The 27,776-nt window shown below is 40.3% G+C and overlaps 2 protein-coding genes across 2 annotated transcripts in view; one reads left to right on the top strand and one right to left on the bottom strand.

The window, feature by feature from the left end:
- Window positions 1-8,498: 8,498 nt before the first annotated feature.
- On the top strand, window positions 8,499-17,844 carry LOC141442879 (poly [ADP-ribose] polymerase tankyrase-2-like). Its single transcript, XM_074108034.1, has 9 exons — window positions 8,499-8,601; window positions 10,271-10,480; window positions 11,896-12,005; window positions 13,445-13,605; window positions 14,650-14,798; window positions 15,796-15,958; window positions 16,465-16,582; window positions 16,989-17,145; window positions 17,734-17,844. Exons 2-9 carry the CDS (start codon window positions 10,379-10,381, stop codon window positions 17,803-17,805), a joined length of 1,032 nt encoding a protein of 343 aa, XP_073964135.1. The 5' UTR covers window positions 8,499-8,601; window positions 10,271-10,378; the 3' UTR covers window positions 17,806-17,844.
- A 3,941-nt stretch (window positions 17,845-21,785) lies between these two features.
- The window catches only part of Tnks (tankyrase), a 38,018-nt gene continuing 32,027 nt past the window's right edge, over window positions 21,786-27,776 (bottom strand). Inside the window, exons 20-24 of the mRNA XM_074108027.1 lie at window positions 27,196-27,353; window positions 26,507-26,669; window positions 25,631-25,757; window positions 24,792-24,948; window positions 21,786-24,027 (exon numbers count right to left, since the gene is read on the bottom strand). Of these exons, the coding sequence (XP_073964128.1) occupies window positions 23,962-24,027; window positions 24,792-24,948; window positions 25,631-25,757; window positions 26,507-26,669; window positions 27,196-27,353 (671 nt within the window). The 3' untranslated portion in view covers window positions 21,786-23,961. The remainder of the gene's footprint in view (window positions 24,028-24,791; window positions 24,949-25,630; window positions 25,758-26,506; window positions 26,670-27,195; window positions 27,354-27,776) is intronic.

Raw genomic sequence — 27,776 nt, 5'->3', positions numbered from 1 at the left:
ATGTATGTCGCACGGGCGGTACTAGAATTACAAACATCGACTCATTAAAGCCTCTCGTTCGTAATTCCTTATTTACCGCCCTTAAGACACAATGTACTATTATTATACAAACATTTATTAAAATGCTTTTTCTTTACAGATGATGACGGCCAGGACGGTGTGGCTGCGTGAACCAAATTCTCTACACAGTAGCAATACTTACACTAAGATATATGTAGATGTATGGAGGAGATCTTTAATAAATTTACATAAGTCCATCGCTGTTTAAGTTGTTCCAGCTCCTAAATAATGTCCTATCTATATTCATTTAAGGCTCAACTTCATTGGTGGAAACTCGTTCGACATAGCATGCTGTGGCTCCCCGCAGACGATATAATGTAAAGTGAATTCGCATACAAAAACTGTCATTTGATTGCGATCGTGCGCGTTAGAAACGATAGGCAATACCGCATTTGGTCTCAGTAGCAAATAAATATAATTTCCGGGAAATATTTCACACCAATTGACCTAGTCCCAAAGTAAGCTTAGCAAAGCTTGTGTTACATGGTACTAGCAACATAAATATAATTATATAGATAGATACATACTTAAATACATATTAAACACCCAAGACCCGAGAACAACATTCGCATTTTTCATAAAAATATCTGCCCCGGCACGGGGAATCGACCCAGGACCTCGCTTTGTAGTCAGTTCTCTAACCACTAGGCCCATCTGGTTGGTCGTCTTAAGTAAATTGTCCTAACCTGTTTTTGTCGAAAACTTGAAAAAGGTTAGGTCGCGCCTCATGCAAGTGTTATTCCACCAATAATGTGCGAGGGATGTGTTTTTCATTAACCAATAGAAACTCTTCATTTACACATCCTTGCACAGGCACATCTCTGGTGGAAACGCTGCTTCAGCCAAGCGGAATAGTGCTCCGCGAAGTTAAGCTCCGCTGACTTAGTCAAAGAATTTTGGACAATGCTTCTACCAGTTGCTCTTAGACCAATGAGGGCTACGTTTTTTGTCTTTCTAGATGGCCGCACTGTTGCGTGAGGATTTTAAGTGTGGCTTTTCAAAGTCTGTTATTATTCAGGTCTAAAAACAAAGTTTAGATTAAAATCATATTTAATACACCTTAAAACTGTACCATAAATATATCGAGCATGCCACAGTGTTGCCGTAGTTCCCGTTTGTTCGGAAAAAGGGAGGACAAAAGTTTCCGAAAGACAAAACTGTCTCAAAACACAGACATTAATTGCCCCCGTAACGCATAATTGCCACAATTAATTTCAGGTAATGCAAATTATTCTAATTATAAATAAACCCGCGTAGCTCACCCAAAAACTATGAGATTTGACATTTCGGAGACCTCACGCTACACTAGCGCTCTAGCGGCGAAATCACAATGTGATAGCCCTCTTGCTTATTTGCTTTTTAGACGAAACGATACTAACCGTTGGTGGACGTCCACGCTCTATTGTGTATCTCAAATATCGTATTCAGAAAACACCAGAATTTCCATAATTTATTCCAACACTTTTTGAATTTCTAACTCCTGGGCACAAACAGCGTTGCAGACCAATTCCTTTCCCTGCTGCAACCTCCTTCGCCTGGACAGGATATCATGACCTGGATACAGGCTGGACGTTCTGGTGGTCGTGCGACATCTTACTCAGTCTCGTCTCTAAGGACATTTTGCTAGGGCCCTGGTATAGGGATCCTAGGCCGACCAGGCGTGGGCAGAGTTCAAGCATGGCAACGCTTGTCGGTGAGAGCGCGTCTAGACCGCCTGGTTCGCGTACGAAGATTGGGTCTTGCCGTAAATATCTGGCGGGGTTTAAGATGAATGCGTCAGTAGATGATGGATTGATGGTATTGAGAGAGAAGTGAATCACACACTGCATGAACTGATTGCATAAAAGGAGAATGAATGAGAAAATCAGCGTTACTGCACATAATGTGCCGCAACACATGCTGAGTGGAGACCCTTATGGTCCTGCCGTGTCACCAAGTAACATAGTTTTAGTGCTAGTTCTAGTCTTAGTTTTGGTGGTACTTTTGGAGCCAAAATAAACCTTTCTTTCTTTCCTTGAATGTCAAAATCTCGTTGTCATTGTATGACATTCAGTATTCAGTATTCAGTATTTTATTGCAACACCTTTTACAAAAAATTATAAAAAATGATGCCCTGTTGGGGGCGCAATTTTAAAATTAATTACATGAATTAACTTATATATACATAACATACTATTATGCATTTTAACTCATGTATTTTTAGGAGAGGGTTTAAGGAACACTTATAAATTAACTTATATAATTAAGTTATCTAAATGAACTACTTATACATTTATTCTAGAAATAACACAAACTTAGAACTTATGTGGTATCACAGAATGAATAGATAATAGGACAAGTAATACCTAGTGTAATGAGATCACCTTAATGACAATAATAATAACTGTATAACTATTTTCTTTATTCTTCTAAATATTCATTTATACTGTAGTAACATTTTCTGAGTTAAAAATCCTTTAGTAGTCGTATAAATTTTTATCTTTGTGTTTCTGATTTTATTTGGGTAGGTAATTTATTGTATATTTTACAGACATGGCGTAAGTACCGTGTGAATGAATTTGAGATAGGATGGAGGCAATTTTAATTTATTTCTGTGGCGTAGTGAGTAGGTGCTTTGTTGATTATCTCTTCTGTATGAAATAATCAGGGTATTTGTGAACAAACTTGCATATTCTCTGTATGATTAATAAGGTACTGTTAGTCTTTATGTGCTTGGAAATGGGGCTTGCAGTTTCAGTGTTGGAAATATTTGCTAAGATCCGGATCAGTTTTTTCTGTGCAGAAAAGTGTCTGAGCATCTGTACTATTACCCCACAAGATGATACCGTAGCTAGCCACGCGTGGGCATAGGCATTAATAGGTTACAAGAGCAGAGTGTAAGTTAGTGGATTTCTTAAATCTCTCGTAGAGCGTATGCAAAGCTAGATAGTTCTATGTTTCTGTGCGTGACCTCAACTTCTGGTGCCAACCTGTAGTTGGATTTAGTTGAGTTTTAATATTGTGGTAGGCTGCTATAATGCACCGCTTGCCGTAATCTAGTCCATACTTCTGTCTGTTAAAAATGTGGCCTGGAAGAGATCGCTCTTAACACGTTCGGCCCGGCAACGATCCACATCAGTCACTCTATGCCGAGATGTAACACATTCCTGTGCCAGTAACACAACGTGTGTGACCAAAAATTCTTTCTCCTATGCGCCGGTGACACGCATGCTGGTCAAAATACGTACCTCCTAAAGGCTGGCATAGCGTAAGGGCTATGTAGATATCGACTAAGCTCTTACGCTATGCCTTCGCATATCCCACAGCAGTCACAAATACGTGTCACTGGCATAGGAGTAAGAACTAAAGTCACAGACGTGTCACTGGTGCCAAGTGCGTTAAGCGATAACCGCCGCCTGTTGCTTATCTTGTAATGTTCTCTCTGTATACCCGTTTCTGTATTGCTTAGTATTTTGTGGTGTACAGTAAAGTAGTATTGTATTGTATTGTAGTTGATGGTTGCAATCTTAATTCGAGAGCTGTGGTGGCCTAGTGGTTTGACCTATCGCCTCTCAAACAGAGGTCGTGGTACAAACCCGGCTCGCACCTCTGAGTTTTCGAAATTCATGTGCGGAATTACATTTGAAATTTACCACGAGCTATGCGGTGAAGGAAAACATCGTGAGGAACCTGCACAAACCTGCGAAGCAATTCAATGGTGCGTGTGAAGTTCCCAATCCGCACTGGGCCCGCGTGGGAACTATGGCCCAGCCTCTTGTTCTGAGAGGAGGCCTGTGCCCAACAGTGGACGTATATAGGCTGGGATGGGATGATGATGATGAATCAGATAAGCCCCGCGCTACTGTCGTGGGTGCAGGTACATCCTATGCACGCGACGCGCGCACTTATGCCCTGATCACACGTACCGAGTAGCATGGCGAGACAGCAAATTGGTAATCGGCCGACAGAATAGGGTGGGCGAGTAGGTGCAGGTGGTAGGACCTTGTGCAAGGTCCACCCGGATTGCTACCACCATCTTGCTCGCTAATCCTGCCGTGAAGCAGCAGTGCTTGCACTGTTTTGTTTCGGCGTGGAGAGTAAGACAGCCGGTGAAATTACTAGCACTTGAGGTATCCCATCTCAGCCCTCTAGGTTGGCAACGCATCTGCAAAACCCCTGGTGTTGTAGATGTTTATGGGCGGTGGTGATCTTTTACCATCTCGAGACCCACTTGCTCGTTTGCCATCCAGTCGAATAAAAAAAAAAGGTGTTTACACGCATTTTGATTTTCCTGGTGACAGTGGCCAATACGCGGTTGCGCAGTCGCTCGCTACGACGACGCTACTGACTGGCGAGTGGCGGGTGAACGAGTTCATACCTGCCGAGTGGCGAGCGAGTCGGTGCGGGGTATGCTGAGAGGAGTTGCGGGGGTGGGCACTCGGCCTAGTAAACAAACCAGGGTCCGAGTGGCTCTCTCGCCACTCTACTCGGTACGTGTGATCAGTTCATTAGCGCTGCTCGTACTGTTGTTCAACAGGTGGCCACCCGCTTCGTGCAAACGGCAGCTAGCGTAGACCCATAGTCTTACCTATGTGTTGGATGACATTCAGCAACCCGCACCTCATGTACCGGATGCATCTTTCGTTCAATTCCTCCTGCATGTTAGACTCGCTTTCCATGGCATCCAAACAGTCTTTCAAGCCTTACGAACTGCAGTCCATAGTGGGTTCCAATTTATAAAATGGTGCTTTTAGGGCAAAAGAAGTTTTCAAATTTTGCTTTTGCTTTTGACGTGTAAATATTTGACAGGAAATGCTTTTGCTAAAAATAATACTAAATAGTTTGCTAATGTATGTAGGTTTGTGACATACGCTCATTTCGAGGCTCTCGAGGCTTAACGACTCAAAGGCCGCAAAGACAGTTTCTGGCATCCATACGCATAAAATAAGCCAATTTAATTCTCAAATATAGTCGAGCGAGTCTTTAAGACTGTGGAGTCTTAAGGGTTCGAGTTTTTAAGCCTCGAAATGAGCGTTATCCACAACTCTAAATGTATGCGTTTCCACCAGAGATGTCAAACAGGTCTCGCGATATTTGCGCTAACATAATGGAAATGAACTATAGTTATTTGTGTCACAAGGGAGCAAAATGGTATATTTACGGCGAGGGCGTACATTGAATCCAGAACGTAGCGAAGGATTCTACAATAGAATCCTGAGCGTAATGAGGGATTCAAGTGTTAACGCCCAAGATGAAAATAATTTTGCTCCCGAGTGGCTCATACAACTTTTCACACCGAGCATTAAGAAACTTGAAAAAAAATATCTAGATATAATTAATTAAAACAACCAGCATAGAAAATGGCGTGGCTTTACAATTATCAACTTCAAAAAATGGCATTTGCAATAAAACACTTAGAAAAGCCTTAAACAGAAAAGTTGCACTTTGCTCCCTCTTGACAGGGAGGAAAAGTTACTTTTCTGAAGGAGAGGTGTGAAAAAATAATTACTTTGCCCACCCGCGACCTTATGATAGCTAAGTTTATGCAAGATATGCGTGTTCATGCAGTTCCTTCACCTCCACACTAAGAACACACACAAACCCACCACACTACACTGACGCGTTTCGAACTCAACCAGAGCTCTTCAGAGCTACACAACAGTACACAATTCTACCAGATGTTAGACTAACAAACCACAACAAATATTTTCATTTGAGAAGGAGGCCTTGCCCAGCAGTGGGACGTATATAGGCTGGGATGATGATGATGATGATGATGAAAAAATATAGTTAGTTACCTACTTGGGTGTTACAATGACAAATTAATTAATAATTACTTAATTAATAATTAGTGCCTTAATGATAACAAGTCAGTCGATCATATTATAATTGAAATACCAATCCACCAACGGCCGGCACCAACGTCATAATACGAAACACGTTTTTAGGGTTCCGTAGCCAAAATGGCAAAAACGGAACCCTTATAGTTTCGCCATGTCTGTCTGTCTGTCTGTCCCGGCTTTATAGAAAGCTGTAAATTTTGCACAAATATATATGTAAACTATGACGACAAAATGGTACAATAAATAATTAAGAAAAAAAATTTTTTACTACCTCCCATAGACGTAATGTGGGGGTGTTTTTTTTTCTCATCCAACCATGTAGTATGGGGTATCGTTGGATAGGTCTTTTAAAAGCATTATGGGGTTGCAAAAACGATTGTTCGATTCAGTGATTTTTTTGCAAAATATTCAACTTTAAAGTGCAAATTTTGATTAAAATCGAGCGTAAATTTGCTACGCTCTTGGCCGCGTTTTTAATATTTAGAATGAATCATGTATTATGTTGCCATTATAATATTAATTATTTCCTTGATTAATTAATTGTGAATAATACATATTACAGGACAATTAACAACATATGACCTAATCCCAAAGTAAGCAAAGATTGTGTTTGCGTATGTACTAGGTAACTAATATGATAAACATATATAGGTACTTAAACATATATGTTAAACACGTGTTTTTAGGGATCCGTAGCAAATTCTTAATAGCATTACTGTGCTTCTGTCCAATGTCGTCTGTCTTTGTTCGCAGCTTAGCTCATAGACCTTTTGGTACCTACCTACTTCATCTCAGCCTATATACGACCCACTGCTGGGCACAGGCCTCCTCTAAGAACGAGAGGGCTTGGGTCGTACCCACGCGGGCCCAGTGCGGATTGGAAAGTACACAATGGGAATTGCTTGTGCTTGTGCAGGTTTCCTCACGATGTTTTCCTTCACCGTAAAAGTCGTGGTAAATTTTAAATGCTATTTCGCCTTAAACTAGAAAGTTGTAATTTGGTATGGGAGTGCCAATCACGCCAACAAAGTTTTACTAAATACCCTTAGGCACTTTTGATGATTGTACCTACAGTCAAGGAAACTAATTCACGAACCAAGGGGGCTACTACGAAATTCGAAAATCGAAGTTCGTATCGTACCGTCCCTCTCACTCTCGTGCTAATTAATATAAGCGTGAGCGGGACGGTAAGATACGAATTTCGAATTTTGCACTTCGTAGTATAGGGCCAGAGTGGAACCTTTGTACTGCTAATGTCGTTGACATCCCATACCATTCCCATACATTTGCAGGTGGTAGGACCTTGTGCAAGGTCCGCCCGGATTGCTACCACCATCTTGCTCGCTAATCCTGCCGTGAAGCAGCAGTGCTTGCACTGTTGTGTTTCGGCGTGGAGAGTAAAACAGCCGGTGATATTACTGGCACTTGAGTATCCCATCTTTGGCCGCTAGGTTGGCAACGCATCTGCAATCCCTGGTGTGCAGGTGTCTATGGGCGGTTAAAGATAAGATAATTTATTTGTCAAACATGAGTTCGCTTATACAATTATTCATTGAAGATATGATGCAGATAATTTGATGTCCTGTCTTCATGTCTTGCCTTTCAGCATACAAATTTTTAACTTATGAATTTAATAATTAGACAATAAATAATAAAAAAATAGGTAGTAATTAAATTACAGATCAATATTACATTATGTTATATAAATGCATTTTTGTAGATAAGATAAGATAAGATCAGAGGAACATTTAAAAAAATATCTGTCTAACTGTATGAGTGTATCTAGTAGATACTCGTTAACTGAATAATATGCCTGTCGGTTAAAAAACTTTCAATGCTTTTTTTGAAACTAGGTCTTCCTCTCTGTTACAGTTTTGGTAGCTTATTGAAAATTTTGGAGTCATCCCTAGCACACTTTTGGAGAACATAGCTGTATGTGATGTCCAAGCAGATATTTTTCCCCGCCGTCGAACACTGTGCGGTTGCTGATCTCTTACCATCAGGAGACCCACTTGCTCGTTTGCCATCCAGTCGAATAAAAAAAATACATCTGCCAAAGAAATCAAGCGAAATTGGTTATGAAAAGATTCCATCCTGGTGCGTGATTCAGTTTCCTCAACTGTACTTCATGTCATTCATCATCATCATCCAGCCTATATACGTCCCACTGCTGGGCACAGGCCTCCTCTCAGAACAAGAGGGCTTGGGCCATAGTTCCCACGCGGGCCCAGTGCGGATTGGGAACTTCACACGCACCATTGAATTTCTTCGCAGGTTTGTGCAGGTTTCCTCACGGTGTTTTCCTTCACCGCAAAGCTCGTGGTAAATTTCAAATGTAATTCCGCACATGAATTTCGAAAAACTCAGAGGTGCGAGCCGGGGTTTGAACCCACGACCCTCTGTTTGAGAGGCGATAGGTCAAACCACTAGGCCACCACGGCTTCATGTCATTACGGAACCCATACTCCGCGTGCTCTGACGCACTTGATCGCTTCTTAATTGATATTTAATTAGTAAGTTACTATTGCTTGATTTTATACGAAAAATTTAAATAAGTATTTAGCTAATTAAAGGTTGTTTGTATATAATGAATCGAAGAGCAACTGGTGGGCCAGTCCTGTGTCATTTTCGAATCGGCTCAGTACGCGGTGTAGCAAGCCGACTTCATATCCCTCGCATTGTGAGTCGAGAACTACGGAGTAATCTCTAGTAAAGTTGGGTAAGTTTACTTGCTTATTTTTAAACTTTATACTGTTATAGTATTTTATGCAACTGTATCGTAATAGGGGTCCTTAAAATACGAGTGTGTGTTTATTAAACGACGCGTAGCCGAGTTTCATAATAGGGTCACATGAGTGTTTAAGGCCTAATTACGTACGTTGCATACAATATTTATCTATATCCATATATTAAATCCACTATCATGTGTTCAAGAACCATTGAGAATGACCTGCATTAACGAGAACTAGGTAGGTAGTCTGCCCCCCGTGCTGTAATGATGTATGAAATCTCATTACAATACAGGTCATTACGATACAGCCGTGTTCATAATAGAATCCAATGTCGTAATGCTGGTCATTACCTATGGTTTTTGAACGCATAATTAAGGATTTACTATATGGGTGCAGATAAAATAAATAAATATCACGGGTCATTTGACACTAATTGACCTAGTAAGTAGTAAAATTCAAATCTATTGTCAAGAAGACATTAATTTTAATGATTATATCATGGACAGGGATATTTGGAAATAATTCCGATCCGCATTAGCGATCCCTTCAAATAGCGAACCTACAAAAAATACCTCGTTGAGTTTCTTTTTGAGGTTTTACCGAACGGTAGATTTTTTTTTGACATTCATAAGTGCTTGTTATAGCCTAAATTGAATAAAGATATTTTAATTGACTTTGAGTCCCAAAATATAAATCTTGTGTTAAGGGTACTGTCAATGGATAAACATACTTCAATAGAGACATACTTAGCACGTTCGGGCCCGGCAATGATCCACTAAGCGCTTACGCTATGCCTAGCATATCCCACAGACGTTGTGTCATTGTGGCCGAACGTGTTAACTACAATATTAGACACCCAAGACTCGAGAACAAACATTCGTATTTTTCATACAAATCTGCCCCAACCGGGGATTGAACCCGTAACCCCAAGCTTGGTAGTCAGCCGGCTCTCTAACCACCTATATAATTATATTTTATTACATCTATTGATTTATTTTGGTAGATTTGATTGATTTTTATTTTTATATAAATTAAAAATTATTTAAAAAAATACGTAGAAACTTTTTTGTTGGTGGCTGTTGACTCCTGATTACCTTGGTCTTAGACGATCATTTTACTTTATGCACTAGAGCATAAAAACTCATTTTATGTCGCCTAGATCCAGCATACATACCAAACTACGAGCATGAGAAGTGAAATAGTACATTGTGTCTTAAGGGCGGTAAATAAGGAATTACGAACGAGAGTCTATTAGAAGCCCGAAGTCGAAGACTGAGAGCTTTAATGAGTCGATGTTCGTAATTCTAGTACCGCCCGTGCGACATACAATGTTTTTCATCACATTTGCGAGTAAAATTTATATTTCTAAAAAGAAAAAATATAATTCTTCCAAATATTTGCGATATCATAGGCTGCGCTCTTGGCAGCGCCGCCCTCCCCTCCCCTCCCTCAGCATGTGCCTGAGCCGCGTGTGCATGTGGTGCTGCTGCAGCAGCGCGCGCAGCACCATCAGTACGCGCAATGACTCATTTACCGACACGTGTTTCATGACAGCACATTAAGGTCGAGGGTTTTATTTGGCGGGTTGCAACCAAGGTAGCCTGCATGTTACGACGCTGTTTACGAGCAAGTGTGATGAAAAAATATTTTTTACAGGTGTACCACGGTGAATCGTAACATTTGAGTTAGGATACGACTGAGGCTGAAGAACTCATCCCTTCTAGGAAGCAGTTACTTGGCAATCCGTTGCTGTCCGTACCAGTAATGTCAGCAACTGAGCCGATACCTGTAGTTTCTGCCAACGCGCCGTCGTGTCACTCCGGTCAGCTGCTGCCCAGCGGCCGCTGTGTGGAGCTACCACCACCGGTAATACTCACAATACAATTTAGGTAGTGCCGCCAGGGTTGAGGTCACGGATACAAGAACATATCATGTAATGACAGTAGGATTTTGTTAATTGATTCGTTTCAATTAAGTGGTTTTTGGAGTCTTTTTGCATTTTTTATTTCAACTCCAAATTTGTTACTTTTACGGTCATTCCGTGAAATCCAACGAAAATACAAACTGAAACATGGATGCCTAGAAAAAAACCCAGAAAAAGAGACCAGCGCTGGGAATCGAACCCAGGTCCTCAGCATTCCGTGCTGCGTGCCGTACCCCTACACCACCACTGGACAGGAGTCTAACCACAAATTTCTCCCATGCACCACACATTTCAGCCTGCCTTTTTTCCTAGTCACTTAAGCAGCGACACTAGCAGCATCTATGTTTTGGCTCTCATCGAGAGACGTCAACATTCCTTCGGTACTAACCGCTCACCCGGACAAGAGATGTCGCTACTAAGCAATCAACCTCGCTTTCAATTCGCCCGCAAATCGCTAGTGTGATAAGGCCCTTACCATGGCAACAAGCTTAACAAAAAGTTGATTGAACCACGTTTTTTTTTTAAATTTATGACAGTGGAAGCATTCTACACTTCCACTGAACGTAGATATAGCTTTGTGTAGGTACCATCAGCCAAATAAGTGGTCTACCAATTTTTAAACAAGTTCCTATCAAATGAATATGTCTCTAAAGTAGAACTTTCAGGTTGACAGACACGTCTATTGGCATTATTGTTTTATGACATGCAAACGATTATCAACTTTAAGGTGGTAGACCACATATTTGGCTGATGGTACATGTTTATTTTTAGTTTTGTAACTAAGAGACCCCATACGAGTACATCCGTGTATTATTATTGTTCTTTTCATGTAATTTATTCTTTAATTTTATACCTACTGTAGTTTATAAGTATTTTAATTATTTTATTATAGAAAAAAGACTGCCAAGTTTCTTGCGGCGCATTCTTCTTGGCAGCCTATTTACTGAATAAATGATTTGAAATTTGAGATTTGAATTTGAAATGGTATCTATTGCGTAATGAAGTATTACGAGTATGATTGTTTTTTTTGGAGTCTTTTTGTATTTTTTTTTATTTCAACTCCAAATTTGTTACTTTTACGGGTATCACGTGAAATAGTGTTAGTGCTGCTGCATAAGTAGCGTAGTAGAAATAAGCAACCTGAGATATGTATGCATAGGAAAAATTCCTGTCCAGCGGTGGTGTAGGGCAGCACGTTATAGCACGCAGCACGGATTGCTGAGGACCTGGGTTCGATTCCCAGCGCTGGTCTCTTTTTCTGGTTTTTCTGTGCATCCATGTCTCAGTTTGTATTTTCGATATTACGAGTATGTCGTAGTCTATGCACAACCGCTAAGCTAACCTCTCTTTTCTCTAGGAGTTGCCGAGCGCCTACCGGGAGAGGGTTATAAGCGAACAACTGGGCAATGTCCCGGAGCGCAGCGCCTCCGTACTCTATATTAACACGCTGCGGACTTTACTTGACAGGTAATAATTAACTGTTTCTGTGTATTGATGAATTTCTTTCCCGGAATATAGTCAAGGCCGTCGCCGAGGGGGGGCAGGGAGGGGCAGCTGCCCCTAGAGATTCTAAAAAAGTTGCCTAATGTAAAGCAACCAAACCAAAGTTATTACTATCTCCGTAAATATAAGGCTCGTACTACAAGTGAAAAGCTTTGTTCTCTCGATTTTACCTACAATTCATACTTTTCTCATTCTCCATATAAACTTCCCCCTCATGGGCCACCGGCTGCGACACCCTTGAATATAGTGTAGCGTATGAGGGATTTGTAGCCTAGATTTCTATTTGTGATGAATATTTAAAATCGTACACACATACGAACAAATTAAGATAGTATCTTTATTATAGTAATACATAATTGACTGCTACCTAAGTATAAAATTGTAATCTTTATCTTTCCTTTTATTTTGGCTTTACCATCGTCGGATAAAAATTAATATATTTCAATTCTTAGTGCCATCTAGTGTCGAATAGCCGAACTAACATATTCATAATTAAGTCTGTGTAATTTAGAATGTCCTCGCGTTCAAGTAAGATTAAATTTATGACACATGAAAATAAATTATATTTGCTATAAGTACCTACGTAATTTGTATGTGGCAAAAAATCAAATAAGAAATCGCGAAGCAGAACACATAGTAATGTTACTGCTGCAACTCAACGTTAGGTAGAGCTAGTATCACTAATTTCCAGTATAGTCAGAGAGTAGTTCAGTTCAAAAACGTTGAATAAAAATATGAATGTGCGTCAGATTTTTTCGATAATTTGATCCGGCTATTGTCGTCTCGATGAGGCAAAAAAACTCGCACCAAGAAGAATGAAGTGGAGTGAACTGCGCCACTAAAGTACTGCCAATCGACGCTAGATGGCAGTAGTACCTATCAGTTTTTTTCAATGTAGATTTTTGTATTAAAAGGAGAAAGAGTATGAGCTAATAAGGGCTATCGCGTATGAATTCGCCGCTAGAGGCGCTAGTGTAGCGTGAGGTCTCCGAAATGTCAAATCTCATAGTTTTTGGGTGAGCTACGCGGGTTTATTTATAATTAGAATAATTTTGTGAATATTTTGCAATATCTGAAATTAATCCGGGGCAATGAATGTCTGTGTTTTGAGACAGTTTTGTCTTTCGGAGACCTTTGTCCTCCCTTTTTTCCGAACAAAACGGGGACTATGTAACACCGTGGCATGCTCGATATTTTTATGGTACGGTTTTAAGGTGTTTAAATATGATTTTAATCTAAACTTTGTTTTCATGCCCGTAATAACAGACTTTGAAAGCCATACTTAAAAACCTCACGCAACAGTGCGCCATCTAGTGAGATAAAAAACGATAGCCCTCATTAGGACAGAGTGGAGGGAACTGCACCGCTAATAGTCTTTATTGTTACATTGATGATGTTCCCAGCATTGGGCTGGAGCAGCTGGCGCCGGCGTTGGAGCGTGAACAGATAACAGTGGATATGCTGGCGGAGATGAGCCACGAGGACCTGCGCGAGGTCGGGGTCGCCGCCTACGGACACCGGCACCGGCTGATGAGGGCCGCTAGGGAGCAGCTTGCCACCAAGGGTGAGCGCTGAGGAACATGTGCAAGTTGCGGAAAGTTTCCATAAAGTTTGGAAAAGTTCTCGGAAATTTCCGGAAATTTTCCTTTATGATAAATTCCGCAATTTAGGAAAGTGTCCTTAGGCACTTCAGTAAGTGCAAGTGGATCAGAAAGTGGCAAAAATATGTATACACAACCTTAATGTTCAGGCAATAAAGTCAGGTATAAATATTTATAGCTGTATTCATATCTTTGTTACTGACGTGTACACAAATGCAGCTACAAAAACAAATAATAAAAAAATAATTTAATTAAATTTGAAGGACTTAACAAACCAATATAGAATGACCACACTGCATATATTTTGCTTAGAAATAGGGCTCTGTTAAGACTTGATTTTTACAGGCACGGCCGTTTAAATAGCGTATATTTTGACGTAGCTGCAAAGTACGAAACCCTCGGCGCGCGAGTCCAACCAGCACTTGTTTTACAGTACAACAAGTTAATGTAGCTCAAGACTCATATATTCTCCGCTTTCCTGTAGATTGAAATCATTTAAATCTTCAGGAAAAATTGGTTTTCTTTTTCTTTCTCAATTAAATTAAATTTTAAATCAAATTTGGTCTTCATCATCAGTTCCACTTCGCCAAATGATGATTTTCAAGAGCAAATGCACGAGTTACTCCTAAATATATCGAAATTACTATAGGCGTTCCTACAATATTTGAAGAGTTCCCTCGATTTCCTTAGGATCCAATCATCAGATCCTGATTTGGTGCTTATGGGACCTAATTGAAAGCATTCCTAGACGAACGAAAAAAAAAATTTTCAAATCGGTTCATAAATGACGGAGTTCTGAGGTAACAAACATAAAAAATACAACCGAATTGATAACCTAATTTTTTGAAGTCAGTTAAAAATGAATCATATTTCTAGTTTCTACTTGGAATCAATTATGCCGAATATTCGGTTCGGTAAAATTTTTACCGAATATTCATATTCGGTGAAACCCGTGTTCGGCCCATCTCTAATGATGATGACATAAGTTTTACTTTTTAATTCAACAGATTGCACGACTAGACTTGTAGAAATAACTTTCGAGAAGTCCGGGACTTGCGATTGCGGTCAGAGCGAGTACGCAGTAATCGAGAGGGAGATGAAAATGACGGCGAGCTCTCACCGACGCCGGGGCTTCTCGCACTGCAATATTTTAAAGGCAAGTGGAATTAGGAACTACGAACTGGTGTTTTCGGCAAGTATTTTTGGAACGTGTATTTTCGGCGAGTATTTATTGAAATAGCATCTAGACGAATGCTTTTTCTTCATGTTCTTTGTCAGGGTTCGCTGTTATTTTGACATTGTATACCGTGTGTCACAGACGTAGCCGGTACAAGGATTAAGTGGAGAAGCTAAACAGGGTCATAGGTAGGATGAAGGGGAGGGATTATAGGGCAATGCCCTTAAGAAATGGGTACTATCGCAGAGGTGGCTATACCTATGATGCAGGGTGTGCGTTGCACACGGGCGCAGCGGAACGAAATGATCGCATACAGGCGCTATATTGGCTAGAGACGGCATCTGTACTATGGACTATATTAATCATCCCCCTCACTAGAATTAAATACTGCCTTTCACTAGGCCAGTCGAATCTCTGACCCAAAAACATCCGTGTCTGGTTGAGGTACCATATTCCTACAGCCTGATACAGTCAGGGTCAAAGATATGAATACACCACAGAGTGACAAAAAGCGTAGTCATCTAAATAGTCATAAATTCGGCAACATAAGAATGTACATAAATTAGTAAACATAAAATGTACATAAATAGCCACCGGAAATAAACTTGTGGCTCTGTATGAAAGCAACCAGCAATCTACACTCGCCGTTACGAAATCTTTGAGATTATACCTCGCGGCCTCGTTGATTGTCTTGCCGGATTCTTCGCAATAGAGGTTTTTCCGAACCGGTAGTAGATTTTTTGACATTCATAAGTGCTTGTTATAGTCTAAAATTTTCACACTTTACTCTTAATTGAATAAAGGTATTTTGACTTTTGGCTTTGCTCTATCAGCTGCCAGTACCAAGGTTCATCTGGCTCGTCTGCCTCCTATTAAAGAGGCTACAGCTCTATAATCCACCGCCATTTCATGTGCCCGCGACTCACTGGTCACACTCTGCATGCAAAGGACTGCTAAATAGTTATTCTTTGTGCAGGTTGAAAAAATAGTGAACGGCCGCCTGTGGGAGCGCTACCAGCACCGGCGGCGCGAGGTGGCGGCGGAGGCGGGCAGCGCCAACGAGCGCCTGCTGTTCCACGAATCGCCTTTCATCAACGCCATCGTGCAAAAGGGCTTCGATGAACGACTCTCCCTGATCAGTAAGTTAACTCGAAGAGGCCTTTTTTTTAGGATCTACACTAGCTGATAGAAAAACAGTACCTATGAGCAGCGCTAACTGCACGCATCGCGTGTGACGGATTTTACTTGTACTTGCACCCGCAGGCGAGCGCCCGCTCTGTGCACCCGTGCCAGCTAGCGTAGGCCCTTATACAATTAGACCCATATTATGTATACAATACGACGCTCTTGTAATCAAAGTATGTACAAGTTTCCTTAAGATATCTTCCTTCACTTTAAATAAAATAAAATAAATATAAATGTACATATACGAACACAACGCAAAACTACTACTTCAACCAAAATTACTCCTAGTATAGGAGCCAAACTGAGTCTATATTTGTTAATATTATCTTTAACCCACAATGTAACATCAAAATGTATAAAAGTGTAATATATAAATGTATTCATGTTAGGCAATAAAGTTTATTTCATTCAATTTCAGTTTTTATTTCATTTTAAACATGTTATTTCCTTTTTCTTCCAGCCGGCAGGTTCGGCGCGGGCATATACTTTGCGGAGCAATGTACCAGTAGCAACCCATACGTGTTTGGTTATCCCTACTGTCCTGCGCATGGGGACATTGACTGCTACATATGCGACAGGTATTTATCTAGTATTTTTCGGAAATCAGTATTAATAATTTTTTTAAAATATTTCAAGCTTCACTTTTGTTTCGCATGTAGTGTTTAATAATATATAGGCTGGGGTGATGATGATGATGACATAATCCGATGATATCAACCGTAGGACGTCCACTGTTGGATATACGCCTCCCCCATACCTCCAGTTACTTCGGTTGGAAGCAGCCCGCATCCACCGTGAACCTGCGGCTTTTACCAAGTCATCGGTCCATCTCGTTAGTGGACGTCCTACGCTGCCATTTTCGCGCGGTCTCCATTCCAGAACTTTTCGGCCTCACCGAAAATCTGTTCTCTGTGCTATAACGGCACTTTAACGAACTAATTGGCCGATGATGGTGAAAAATCTACTATTGCAAACTTTTCCCAGACAAGTTCTCCTTTGCCGAGTGACACTAGGCCGCACGGTGGAGCTCCCGAGAGTGCTAAGAATGGCGCACGCGCCGCCCGACCACCACTCAGTCTCCGGTCGCCCAAGCCCTGGCGGACCATTCTGCTACGACCACGTCGTGTACCGCGGCGAACAGGTAATAGAGGGTATTTTTGGAACAGGTATTTTCGGCGAGTATTTTTTGCAAGCTATTTTGAAGATGTGATTAGAAGCCGTATTGACAAACGCACTGACGTTAGCGATCGCATTCATGCGCCATATCTTTCTACCCTCGTCTTATGCCGTGTGACAGAAAGAAGTGGTGAAACGACTGTGAGCGTGAGTGGCGAAAATAAGAAAACCGAAGACCGAGCAACATTTGTCGGAACGTTTATATCTATCCTACGTCTTTGTGTTAACCTAGGATAGCCTAGGTTCGCAATTATGTTAATTCTTACGTCCGACAAAGTCTCATGGATGATAATAAAGAGATATAGTGATGTACAATTATGCTAAAGCATATTACTTTTAACTTTAAAGATATCTGACACCATTTGACGTTGTTTTGTTTACATTTAGTTAAGTACCTATCCAAACCAAGTATAATGTTGGCCTTTAAATGGATAAGCTCGCCTTTATACATTCTCGTTTTTCAATTGTTTGTTAATTTAATGTGTACAGTAAAAAATTTACATACATAACTTGCGAAATGAAGCACGCCATTGAAATCACTTTTTTGTTTCAGGCTTACCCCGAATATATTATCACGTATAATATAGTTCAGGACGGCGACCACACAGCCGCTGTACCAACATAACGGTATATAAGAGTTTATTAAAACCCATATTTAAAAGAAGCTTTTTTTTTGCCTACCTACCAACGTCATAGATTTCGGTTACGCGCTCATTCTGGCGTCGCTTCAGTCTATAGCCGAGTGTAGACTTGCAAGAAAAGTCGTGCAAGTTGCATTACATTGCGAGGCCGTAAAGCCAACGAGTTTGTAGTGGTCAATCGAGCGCCGCAATGTAATGCAACTTGCACGATTTTTCTTGCAAGTCTAAACTCGACTTATCATTCTGATTTTCTGCCATTCACATCGGACTGACGAATATTATTGAAAACATTTGATTTTCATCAGTCTGGACCATCAGTCCGTCAGACTGAAAGGGTTTTAAACACGGTAATAGGGCATATTAGGCAAAGCTCTGCGCAGGGGGCGACACTAGCACAAACCGTAAAAAACCGCTATGACAACGTCAGTGCTATTTATACTTTGTCGCCATGACAGATCATGACCAAAGAGTATTAGAACCTATAGAAATCAGGACATATTTATAAGTAACAAAATAAATTATATTTACATCGATAGTAGTGATAGAGCAATATTTCCAAAAAAATAATTGAAATAATATGATATTACGGCATCCTACGGACATTTAAGATACTCAAAAAACATAAACCATAAACATATGGTATGTGCATGCTGCACTCTGACGGGATAAAATTGCAGTAATATTCCCTATACTGTCGTCTTTCTGACCAGAATACCAGAATGATGAACTAACATTATTACAGCTAAGAGCTCACAAAATAAACAGGAGAGTTTTATACGAATAAATCATTAAAAAAAAGGTCTCTACCCACTACTCCGTATCATACCATGACCGTAATAGGAACGTGTCTGGAACGGAACGTCAAGCGCATACCGTAAACTGCTTCAACTTTGCCCTCTGGCCCCAACATTGCCTGATTCGATTTAGAGTCGATAACTAGCACCCTTCTAGGTTTTTAAACTTTTATCCCCCGTAATAATAACTTTAATTATTACCATTATTATGAAATTAATTCTTAATATTATATTCTTGATTATATAGGTCTAAATATATGAATAATGTCAACTACTTAGAATCTTTTGATACAAACTAGGGAGTCCTTATTGTTGCATGTATCAAAAAATAATATTTGCATGACTTATACAGTCTAAATGTATGAAACAAAAAATCCTATAACATCATATACCTAACTATAATGTACTACATTTACCGCAAATAAATTTCATTTCATTTCCCGTGTAGATAAAAGTTTAAAACCTATAAGAGTGCTAAGTTATCGACTCTAAATCGAATCAGGCAATGTTGGGGCCAGAGGGCGGCGACGGTTGCTTACGAAACGTGCTAGCGGGCACAGTCTCATACTTTTCTATGCAAAGAATATATTTTAGCTTATCTTATTACGGTACGGTATGGACATAGACTTTCGGATGGAAATGAACAAAAAAACCACGAGTTAAAATAAAAATCAAATTTTATTCATCCACATCTTACCTCCTAATAAACAACTAAACCTACGATTAACGCGCTCTATATACAAATACTTGATAAATTATCAAACAACACGTTTGAGAGAAACAAATAATCCAACTTTTTTTCCTAAATCCGGTCATAACATAAAACATATGTGTAACCAGCACCAATGTCTGACACAACAAGCGTGCATAAATATCTGATACGACTCTATTTCTAGGGCCGGAAGGACGTGTCAGATATTTTTGCACGCTCCGCTGTGGCAGATATTAATACTGGTGACTGTACGTTACCAAGGCGTCAAAAATATCTATAGACCTCTATGCCACTAACCAAGGGTCTACGCCAGCTGCCGTTTGCACGGAGCGGGTGGCCGCCTGTTGAACAACAGTACGAGCAGCGCTAACTGCGCGCGTCGCGTGCATACGATTGTACCTGCACCTGCGCCTGCGCAAGCTAGCGTAGGCCCTAAGGTCGATGTCATCATCATTTCAGCCGAAAGACGTCCACTGCTGGACGTAAGCCTCCCCCAAGGTTCTCCACTCAGACCGGTCTTGTGTTTTACCGCGATCCCGCGATCTTAACCAGGTCGTCGCTCCATCTTGTTGGAGGCCTACCGACAGCCCGGCCCTAAGGTCGATGTAATACATATATTTTACGCTATGGCTGTAGATATGTATAGATATTTATGCCCTCGACTGTAAAATGTACGTAACAAAATACACTTAATAATTTAAGTCCAACGTATAAAAGAACAGGTCAACGAGGGCTAAAAGACAGGTGAAATGTCGCTAGATGGCGTTAGTATCGTGAGGTTTTTTGACGTCAAGTCTTGCTTCCAATTGGCTCATTTTGTTATTAGCCAATTGCAAGCAAGACCGTAAAGGCGCGGCCTCATGCAAGTCGCTCGCTCGTTTCCAGCGATAAATCTGGTCACGTGACATATAGCGATAAAACTGAAAATGTTGACGCTGGAAACGAGCGTCGAGCGACTTGCATGTGGCCGCGCCTTAAACGTCAAAAAACCTCACGATACTCGCCACAAAGGGTCACGTATGACAGTACAATTTAATCGAGCGAAACGCCAAAAAGAAGTTTTTCGCGTACAGTCGTGGTCAAGGATTCTTTACACTTTAGTCCATGTCACTGTTTGCCTTCTGACAATTTTAAACAAAAGTTGTCTATCACACAAACTGACAGTAACAAAGTAGTATAGTGTATATGCGTCGGACTCGTGTAAACATTATCTGGACGCTGTTATGCAATACAATGTCAACCCTTAGAAAAGAATTTTAACAGCTGCCATTGTATTGTAAAATGACAGTGGGTTGACTCAGTGTTGCAAAACAGCGTTCCCTTTGGCCTAGTCCGTGTACCCTTTTAAATAATATAAACTATATCTCGTCACTACTTCGAAAAAATCTCATCTCAAATCAATACGTCAACAAAATCGACCCTTCAAATAATGCTCATAAAGTTCACACGGAAAAATAATCAATTTTAAGTTACGAGCTTTTATAAAAGTAGTGACAATCTGTCCCCATATCTATAGTCAACGGCCGTTATGAAGTCATTCCTGACACATTGCAAAACTATGAAGTTTCTGAATATAAATAATATGAATTATACACAAAAATGTAATGCTTGCTTGTTGCGCGCGACAGAGTAGTAAGTATAGCATTTTTTTTCAACGGTTCAGGAAGTTTATAGTTGTGCAACGTGTCAGGATTGACTTATCAGCAGCCGGGCGCTATAGTAGAAGTAAGACTTAATAAAACACTGTGTAATGAATGATACAAGAAAATGTTACATTATTTTTTCTCTCACACGATTTACTTCGAGACATGATTTCGCAAAAAATGCATTATAAATGTAAAACGTTACATCAAAACAATAAAATAACAACCGTTTTCTCATTAGATCTTTGCAATCCCTTTCAATTAGCATTGTGACTTTAACGCTTTTGTTAACCTCATAAGACCCATTGTACTAAATTTAGGACATGAATCTAATCGAAAGACGAACAAGATTTTTAATTTAGTACGCTGGTCTTTACGAGCTTACTTATGCCAATTACCGTGCATCAGTCGTTCGACTTACCGCCCGACAGGCGGGTCGTGGATTCGATACCATAATGTATCTCGAGAATATGCTAAATATATGCAATTAGTTTGACATTAACATTTTCAAAAAATATCGGACACATCTCTTTTGTCAATTAAACATAACATTATGGACATAGCAGCCTGTTGCCCGCGGCTCCGTCCGTTTATGGGTCCCACTGAAAAACAGCGTTGTGGCTTGCCGCAACATTATGCTGAGTGGGTCCCAATTTATACTATTCGATGTTTTTTTAAATTCATCCTAACGTGTTTTTTCTGTGTATCGAATATGTGTAAATCTCTCTCTCTCTCCCTCTCCCTCTCCCCCCCTCTCTCTCTCTCCCTCTCTCTGCCTCTCTCTGCCTCTCTCTCTGCCTCTCTCTCTGCCTCTCTCTCTGCCTCTCTCTCTGCCTCTCTCTCTGCCTCTCTCTCTGCCTCTCTCTCTGCCTCTTTCTCTGCCTCTCTCTCTGCCTCTCTCTCTGCCTCTGCGGTTTAGACGTGATTGAGTAACAAACATCCAAACATCTTCACAAACATTCACATTTATAATGTTAGTAAGTGCCGAAGGTGCCCCCGCATGCAGTCGCTCGTCGTCGCTCGATTGCAGCGATAAATCTGGTCACGTGACCCCATTTTGAAGGTTATTTTGAATTTCCCGCGACTCAAAAAATAGCGTCAAGTCGCCGCGTCGAGCAGCAGCGACAAGATGGCTGCTTGCAGGAATGATCTTGGCCTTGGTAGCTGATTTAGTAGCAGTCGTGGCAGCGGTACAAATAAAAGAAATTGGAGCGAATGACAAAAATAAATAACACTGTTTTTGCCGAAACTGAAGAGGTTTTTTTTTCCAGCGATAAAGCTCAACATTTTCAGCTTTATCGCTATATGTCACGTGACCATATTTGACGCTGGAAACGAGCGTCGAGCGACTGCATGTGGCCGCCGTTTGATCAATCAAACAAAAGAAAAAAAAAGATACGATTTTGTCAACAAAAGAAAAAATATGTCCAACATTTTCTCAAAATCTAAACGACGGACTAAACAGTACATTTTTTTTACCCAGGTGTCTACCCAATTGGAGCTCTTTACGACATGTTTGAGCGTTTAAAAAAATGTGAACACTTTTTTTTTAATTTTCGAAAAAATATGGTTTTCCCTACTCAGAATCAAGAGCACAATCGATTCCGATCGTTTAAATAAATTTCCCCATTTTTTCATACAAAACTTTATAAGTTAGTTTTGTCACGCCCCCATACCTACTGAGTGTATGAAAAAAACGTCGCAAAACTGTAATTTTTTTGGGGGCATTTTTTTAAACTCGGAATCGATTGTGCTCTTGATTCTGAGTAGGAGAAACCATATTTTTCCAAAATTAAAAAAAAGTGTACACTTTTTTTAAACGCCCGTTTTCAAAATTAATTTGAGCACTAATTTAAAAAGACTGTGCGGCTGTTTCACCACCCATTGATTAAATTTATTTGACGGATAAATTTAATCAATGGAAGGTGAAACAGGTAAGGGGGGGGAATGGGTCGGATTCACCACTCAATTACGTCACTGCCGTGTGAAAACCTCGAAAGTACCAAAAAATTGCAGTGTTTTTTTTAATGCGGACGTGTAATACAAGATTTTCTCATGTATGGAAATTTAAAACATTCTTTGATTTTTTTTTTTTAATTACGAGGTTTTCGCATGGCAGTAACAGTGATTGATATATTTTAAGTGACAATTAAATGTGGCGCCGTCTTTGTTTATTTCATCTAGACAAAACAATCTTTTCTTTTAACAACAGTACTTTGATCCTAGGAAGCCACGTGGCATGAAAAGTCTAGACTTAAAAATTTACATGTAGTCAAACAGTTTACAGTAATTTTGACATCCGTTGTGACTCATTTCACGAAGTTACAATATTTTTAAGTTGGAAGCCGTGCGTTTGTCAACAACTGCGCCTCCTACCACGAAACTCATTTCGTGCGGTAGCAAGCGACGCCCGTCATACAGTTTGCGATAATTTAGCGACAGTCGCTATTACTACACGTTATCACAGTAGAGTCAGCAGCAAAAGTGGATGAGCGGTCAAGGAGCTCAAAACGATCTACACACGACTCTACTGCCAAGGTAATAAGAGTGTTTAGATCATTTTTAGTACCACAACTTCTCATCTACTTCTGTTCCTGACTGTACATTACATAGCCTCTCATTCTGAGATGTTGATGTGTTGGAATATCTCTCTTCGTTTCTATTTACGAATTCTTCGCAAGCAAAAACTTTTTTATAATACCTACTAAGATAAAGTTTTAATAAGTCCTTTACGTAAATTTCTATTAAAAAGATTTGTAACTCCATGATTTAAGTAAGGATGGACATTACTGTCACACAACCTTTTCCTCCGCAGTCGGCCAAAAAGAAAATGGCGACTGAAAATAACAATCAAAAACAAGCGTCTGCTGTTATATACAAAAGTCGGGTCGAACTTCAAGTTCTCAAAAATATTCTCATAAATTAAATACTAGTCAATCGTACTAGGTACTTGGTACCAGGTAAAAATACTTAGTATTTATACGTGGTATTCTATACTGCGCCCGTATTGCTGTCTCCGTTTACTAGCTGATAGGTTATTAGGTATTCCGGGTAAGCCTGAAACAAAAAATCAATTAGAAATTTCAATCGTCTTTAGTAATGCCCTGACTGACTCATTAATGTTCAATACAAACCCATAGACCCAGAAATTAAATGAAAATGAAAAAAATATTCGAGACAAAAAAAACAAAAATAAAAAAAGGGTGAGATACATATACTATGTTGTGTGCCCGAAATGGTCCCGCCTCAGCATAAATACAGTCTCCTCGGATTGAGTCAGTGCTGAGGGCCTAATCCGAAATTCGAAGTTCGTATCGTAGCGTCCCTCTCACTCTTGTATTAAATAGTATAAGTGTCAGAACGGAACGACACGAACTTCGATTTCCGAATTACGCATTAGCCCTGCTGGTCTTCCGGCACGGAACTACCCAGAAAGCGAAAATTTTGCGTATAGGATCCATTTAACTTAATTAAGTAATTTGTATGTACGCACATAAAAATAAAAATACAAATACACAGAGAGGAGAACAAAGGCGAGCTTATCCCTAAAAAGGGATCTCTTCCAGCTAACCTAGTTAGGAAAAAACATCCCACAAACAAACATTTGTTTCCTGTTTCCTTCGTGTTGTCTATCTGTACCTAATACTATTGTTGTGTCTTGTGTTGTGAATAAATGTATTTTCTTTATTTTTTGTAATAACTATACGTTTCAGTTACACAATCGTCCATGACCAACTTATAACACTTATCCCAAAATACTCGCCGAAAATACCCGTTCCAAAAATACTCGCCGAAATGACCAGTTCCAAAGTGACATTTACCTGTTCGCCGCGATACACGACGTGCTCGGGGAAGCAGAGCCCGCCCTGGCTCGGCCGGCCCGAGACCGCGTGGTGGCCGGGCGGCGCGTGCGCCATCTTTAGCGCTGCTAACAGCTGGAACGCGCGCCCTAGCGTCACTCGGCAGAGGAGGAGTTGTCTGGAAAAGGGTTTAACACTCACTAATAAATAAATAATTACAGGGCACTTGACACCAATTGACCTAGACCCAAAGTAAGCAAAGCTCGTGTTACTGGTACTAGGCAACGGATACACATAAACATAATATAAATACATAAATATTGAACACCCAGGATTCGAGAACAAACATTCACATGTTTCATACAAATATCTGCCCCGACCGGGGAACGAACCCGGGACCTCAAGCTTCGTAGTTAGGTTCTCTAACCACTGGGCTATCAGTGCCCTATTTCACGATGCTACAAGTTACAAATTTTATTATTTCTTTTCAAATGTAACTTGTAGCTTCGTGAAATAGGGCACTGGTCGATGATATTAATCGTATCGTAACATAATGAATGCGAAAGTATGTATCTCTGTCTGTTATCTGTATATAATAGATTTCAATTAATTGGTGTAACAATTTACTCTACCCGACAACCTAAGACAGAACGTCTTGGCGCCTCAAGATTAGCCGACCCCACTTAAAGTGGGATGGAGCAAAGAAGAAGAATTAATTGGTGTTAAGATAGTTTGAAACCCTGGAAAGGGCTTAGAATAGTTTTTATCCCCGGCAACAATTAGTCTTGCATATGTAACAAATTTCAAGTCAATCGATCACAAGTATTAAATACCTGTTCCGCGAATACTAGGTAAAGTACCTGTGACAGAGATAGCAGCTGCGGTCTTTGTGAGCGGGGCAGCCGGAGCCGCCGCCGAAGCCGTACACGTACTGGTTGCTTTTGGAGGAGTGCTCCGCGAAGTATATTCCCGCGCCGAACATGCCGCCTGGAAGGAGGTTATCGGGTTACGCACAAAGATAATACAAAATATTGTTTATTGAACATCACAATCAGTGCAAGTACCTGGGCTACCGAGCTTTGCTCGGGCTAAAACTCGTTAATAAGCGTTTTCCCAGAGATAAGACCAAGCTAGATCGATTCGGCATCTCCGAAAACCCAAACATACGAAATCTCATCGAATTCAATTTAGATTATATACAAGAATTACGTTACTTATGTTGGCAGCGTTGGCAGGCTATGGATTATGTTCGGAAAGTTTTTATTCTGTATAAAAACCATATAAAATATGTAACTGGCTGCACCTTAGCCTGTCCGAACGTACGAATTAAGAAAAAAAAGTAAGTGGTCGCAGTATCGTTTTAGCAGAATCTTGTTATGTATGCTGTTATTATATTACTGTTCGTAGAAAAAAACTCTTATTGCACCCCGTATTATTTTTTGTTTTTAATGATAACTGATCCGAGTTCGTTTCCGTTATTTTGTTGACTGTTTAATCGAGTTACATCCATCGTGTTGAGTCACGTTGCGACTGCTATCGATGAAACATATAAAAGGTTAGGTGCTAAGTCCTGTTTATATCCATAATTGTGTTTAAAGCGCGAAAGTTAAAAAAAAAAGTGAAAAACATAAATTTTATTCTGTATGTCGATAAATTCGTCATCATTAATTCTAACAAGGTCGCAACAACAAAATGGTCCCGTCCTGTCTCCCTTGTCCCGGTGGTCAGTGACTCACCGATGTAGGCGTGTCGCTCGTCGAAGCCCTTCTGCACGATGGCGTTGATGAAGGGCGAGCCGTGGAACAGCAGGCGCTCGTTGGCGCTGCCCGCCTCCGCCGCCACCTCGCGCCGCCGGTGCTGGTAGCGCTCCCACAGGCGGCCGTTCACTATTTTTTGAATCTGTACAAAGAGAATTAACTGTTTAGAGCCTGTATACAGGCGCAGACTCCATATAACTCGATTCCCATCGGCTTGCCTAAATTTTTATGATTATTTCACCAGACTTGAGTTTGGTAGACTCATTCAATTCATATACAAAATTATAATTACAATTAAATTGATGTTTTTCTGTTGTATGTATGTATGTAAACTCTTAATTGTACAAAAGAAAAGAAACAAAATAAAATTGACAAACTTTGAAATACTGTTTCTATTTCTGTTTTCCGACCCAAGTCAATTTTTTGTTTTATGAACATGAAACTTCATGTTACTTATGAGAGACTTCAATGTCACATTACAATAAATCCCATATATAGGACACTGGGCAGTAGGAGGTTATTAGTAGAACTTGAAATAAAAATTACAGAAAAAAAATCCGACATTGGGAAATAATAGTAACCTTCATCACCATTCTCAAAATACTCGCCGAAAATACTCGTTCCCAAAAAAATACTCGCCAAAAATACCCTTTCCAAATGCCACTCACCCTAACAACGTTATAGTGCGAGTAGTTCCCGCCGGCCTGATCCCGGTGCTCGCGCACCGACGCCTGCATCTCCCTCTCGACTATAGCGTACTCGCTCTCTCCGCAGTCGTCGCTCGTCGGCGTTACGTCGACGAGCGTCGTGCCGCCGTACCATTCGGCTGAAAAAAAAAATTTTTTTTTTTTTGAAAATGATCTACATAAGTATCACAAATTATTTGGCGAATATGGCTCCAATAAACCTTAAGTATTTTTCAGGTTAAAGCCGCAGGTTCACGGTGGATGCAGGTCTCTTCCAACCAAGGCAACTGGACGTCTATGTCCAACAGTGGACGTCCTATGGCTGATATCCTCTTTACAAATGACGAATGATTTTGTCGCAAACAAATTATTCCACGAATATTTTTAGAAAATAAAGTATTGCCGAATTTTTCATATAGGAAATTTTTTGAAACGTCTCACAATTTTGTATAGAGATCGAAACGCTTTGTCTCTGCGTCTTAAACTATACATGAGCAATGCAATGTTTGTTTTTGTTGGCAGTTATTTTTAAGTGTTTTAGTTTCACTGTTTTTTTTTTTTTT

Source organism: Choristoneura fumiferana, chromosome 26 (genome assembly GCF_025370935.1).
Source record: "Choristoneura fumiferana chromosome 26, NRCan_CFum_1, whole genome shotgun sequence".
In the NCBI taxonomy this organism is placed as follows: Eukaryota; Metazoa; Arthropoda; class Insecta; order Lepidoptera; family Tortricidae; genus Choristoneura; species Choristoneura fumiferana.
The sequence above is the reverse complement of the archived record's forward strand: the minus strand, read 5'-3'. Positions and strand labels throughout refer to the sequence as shown.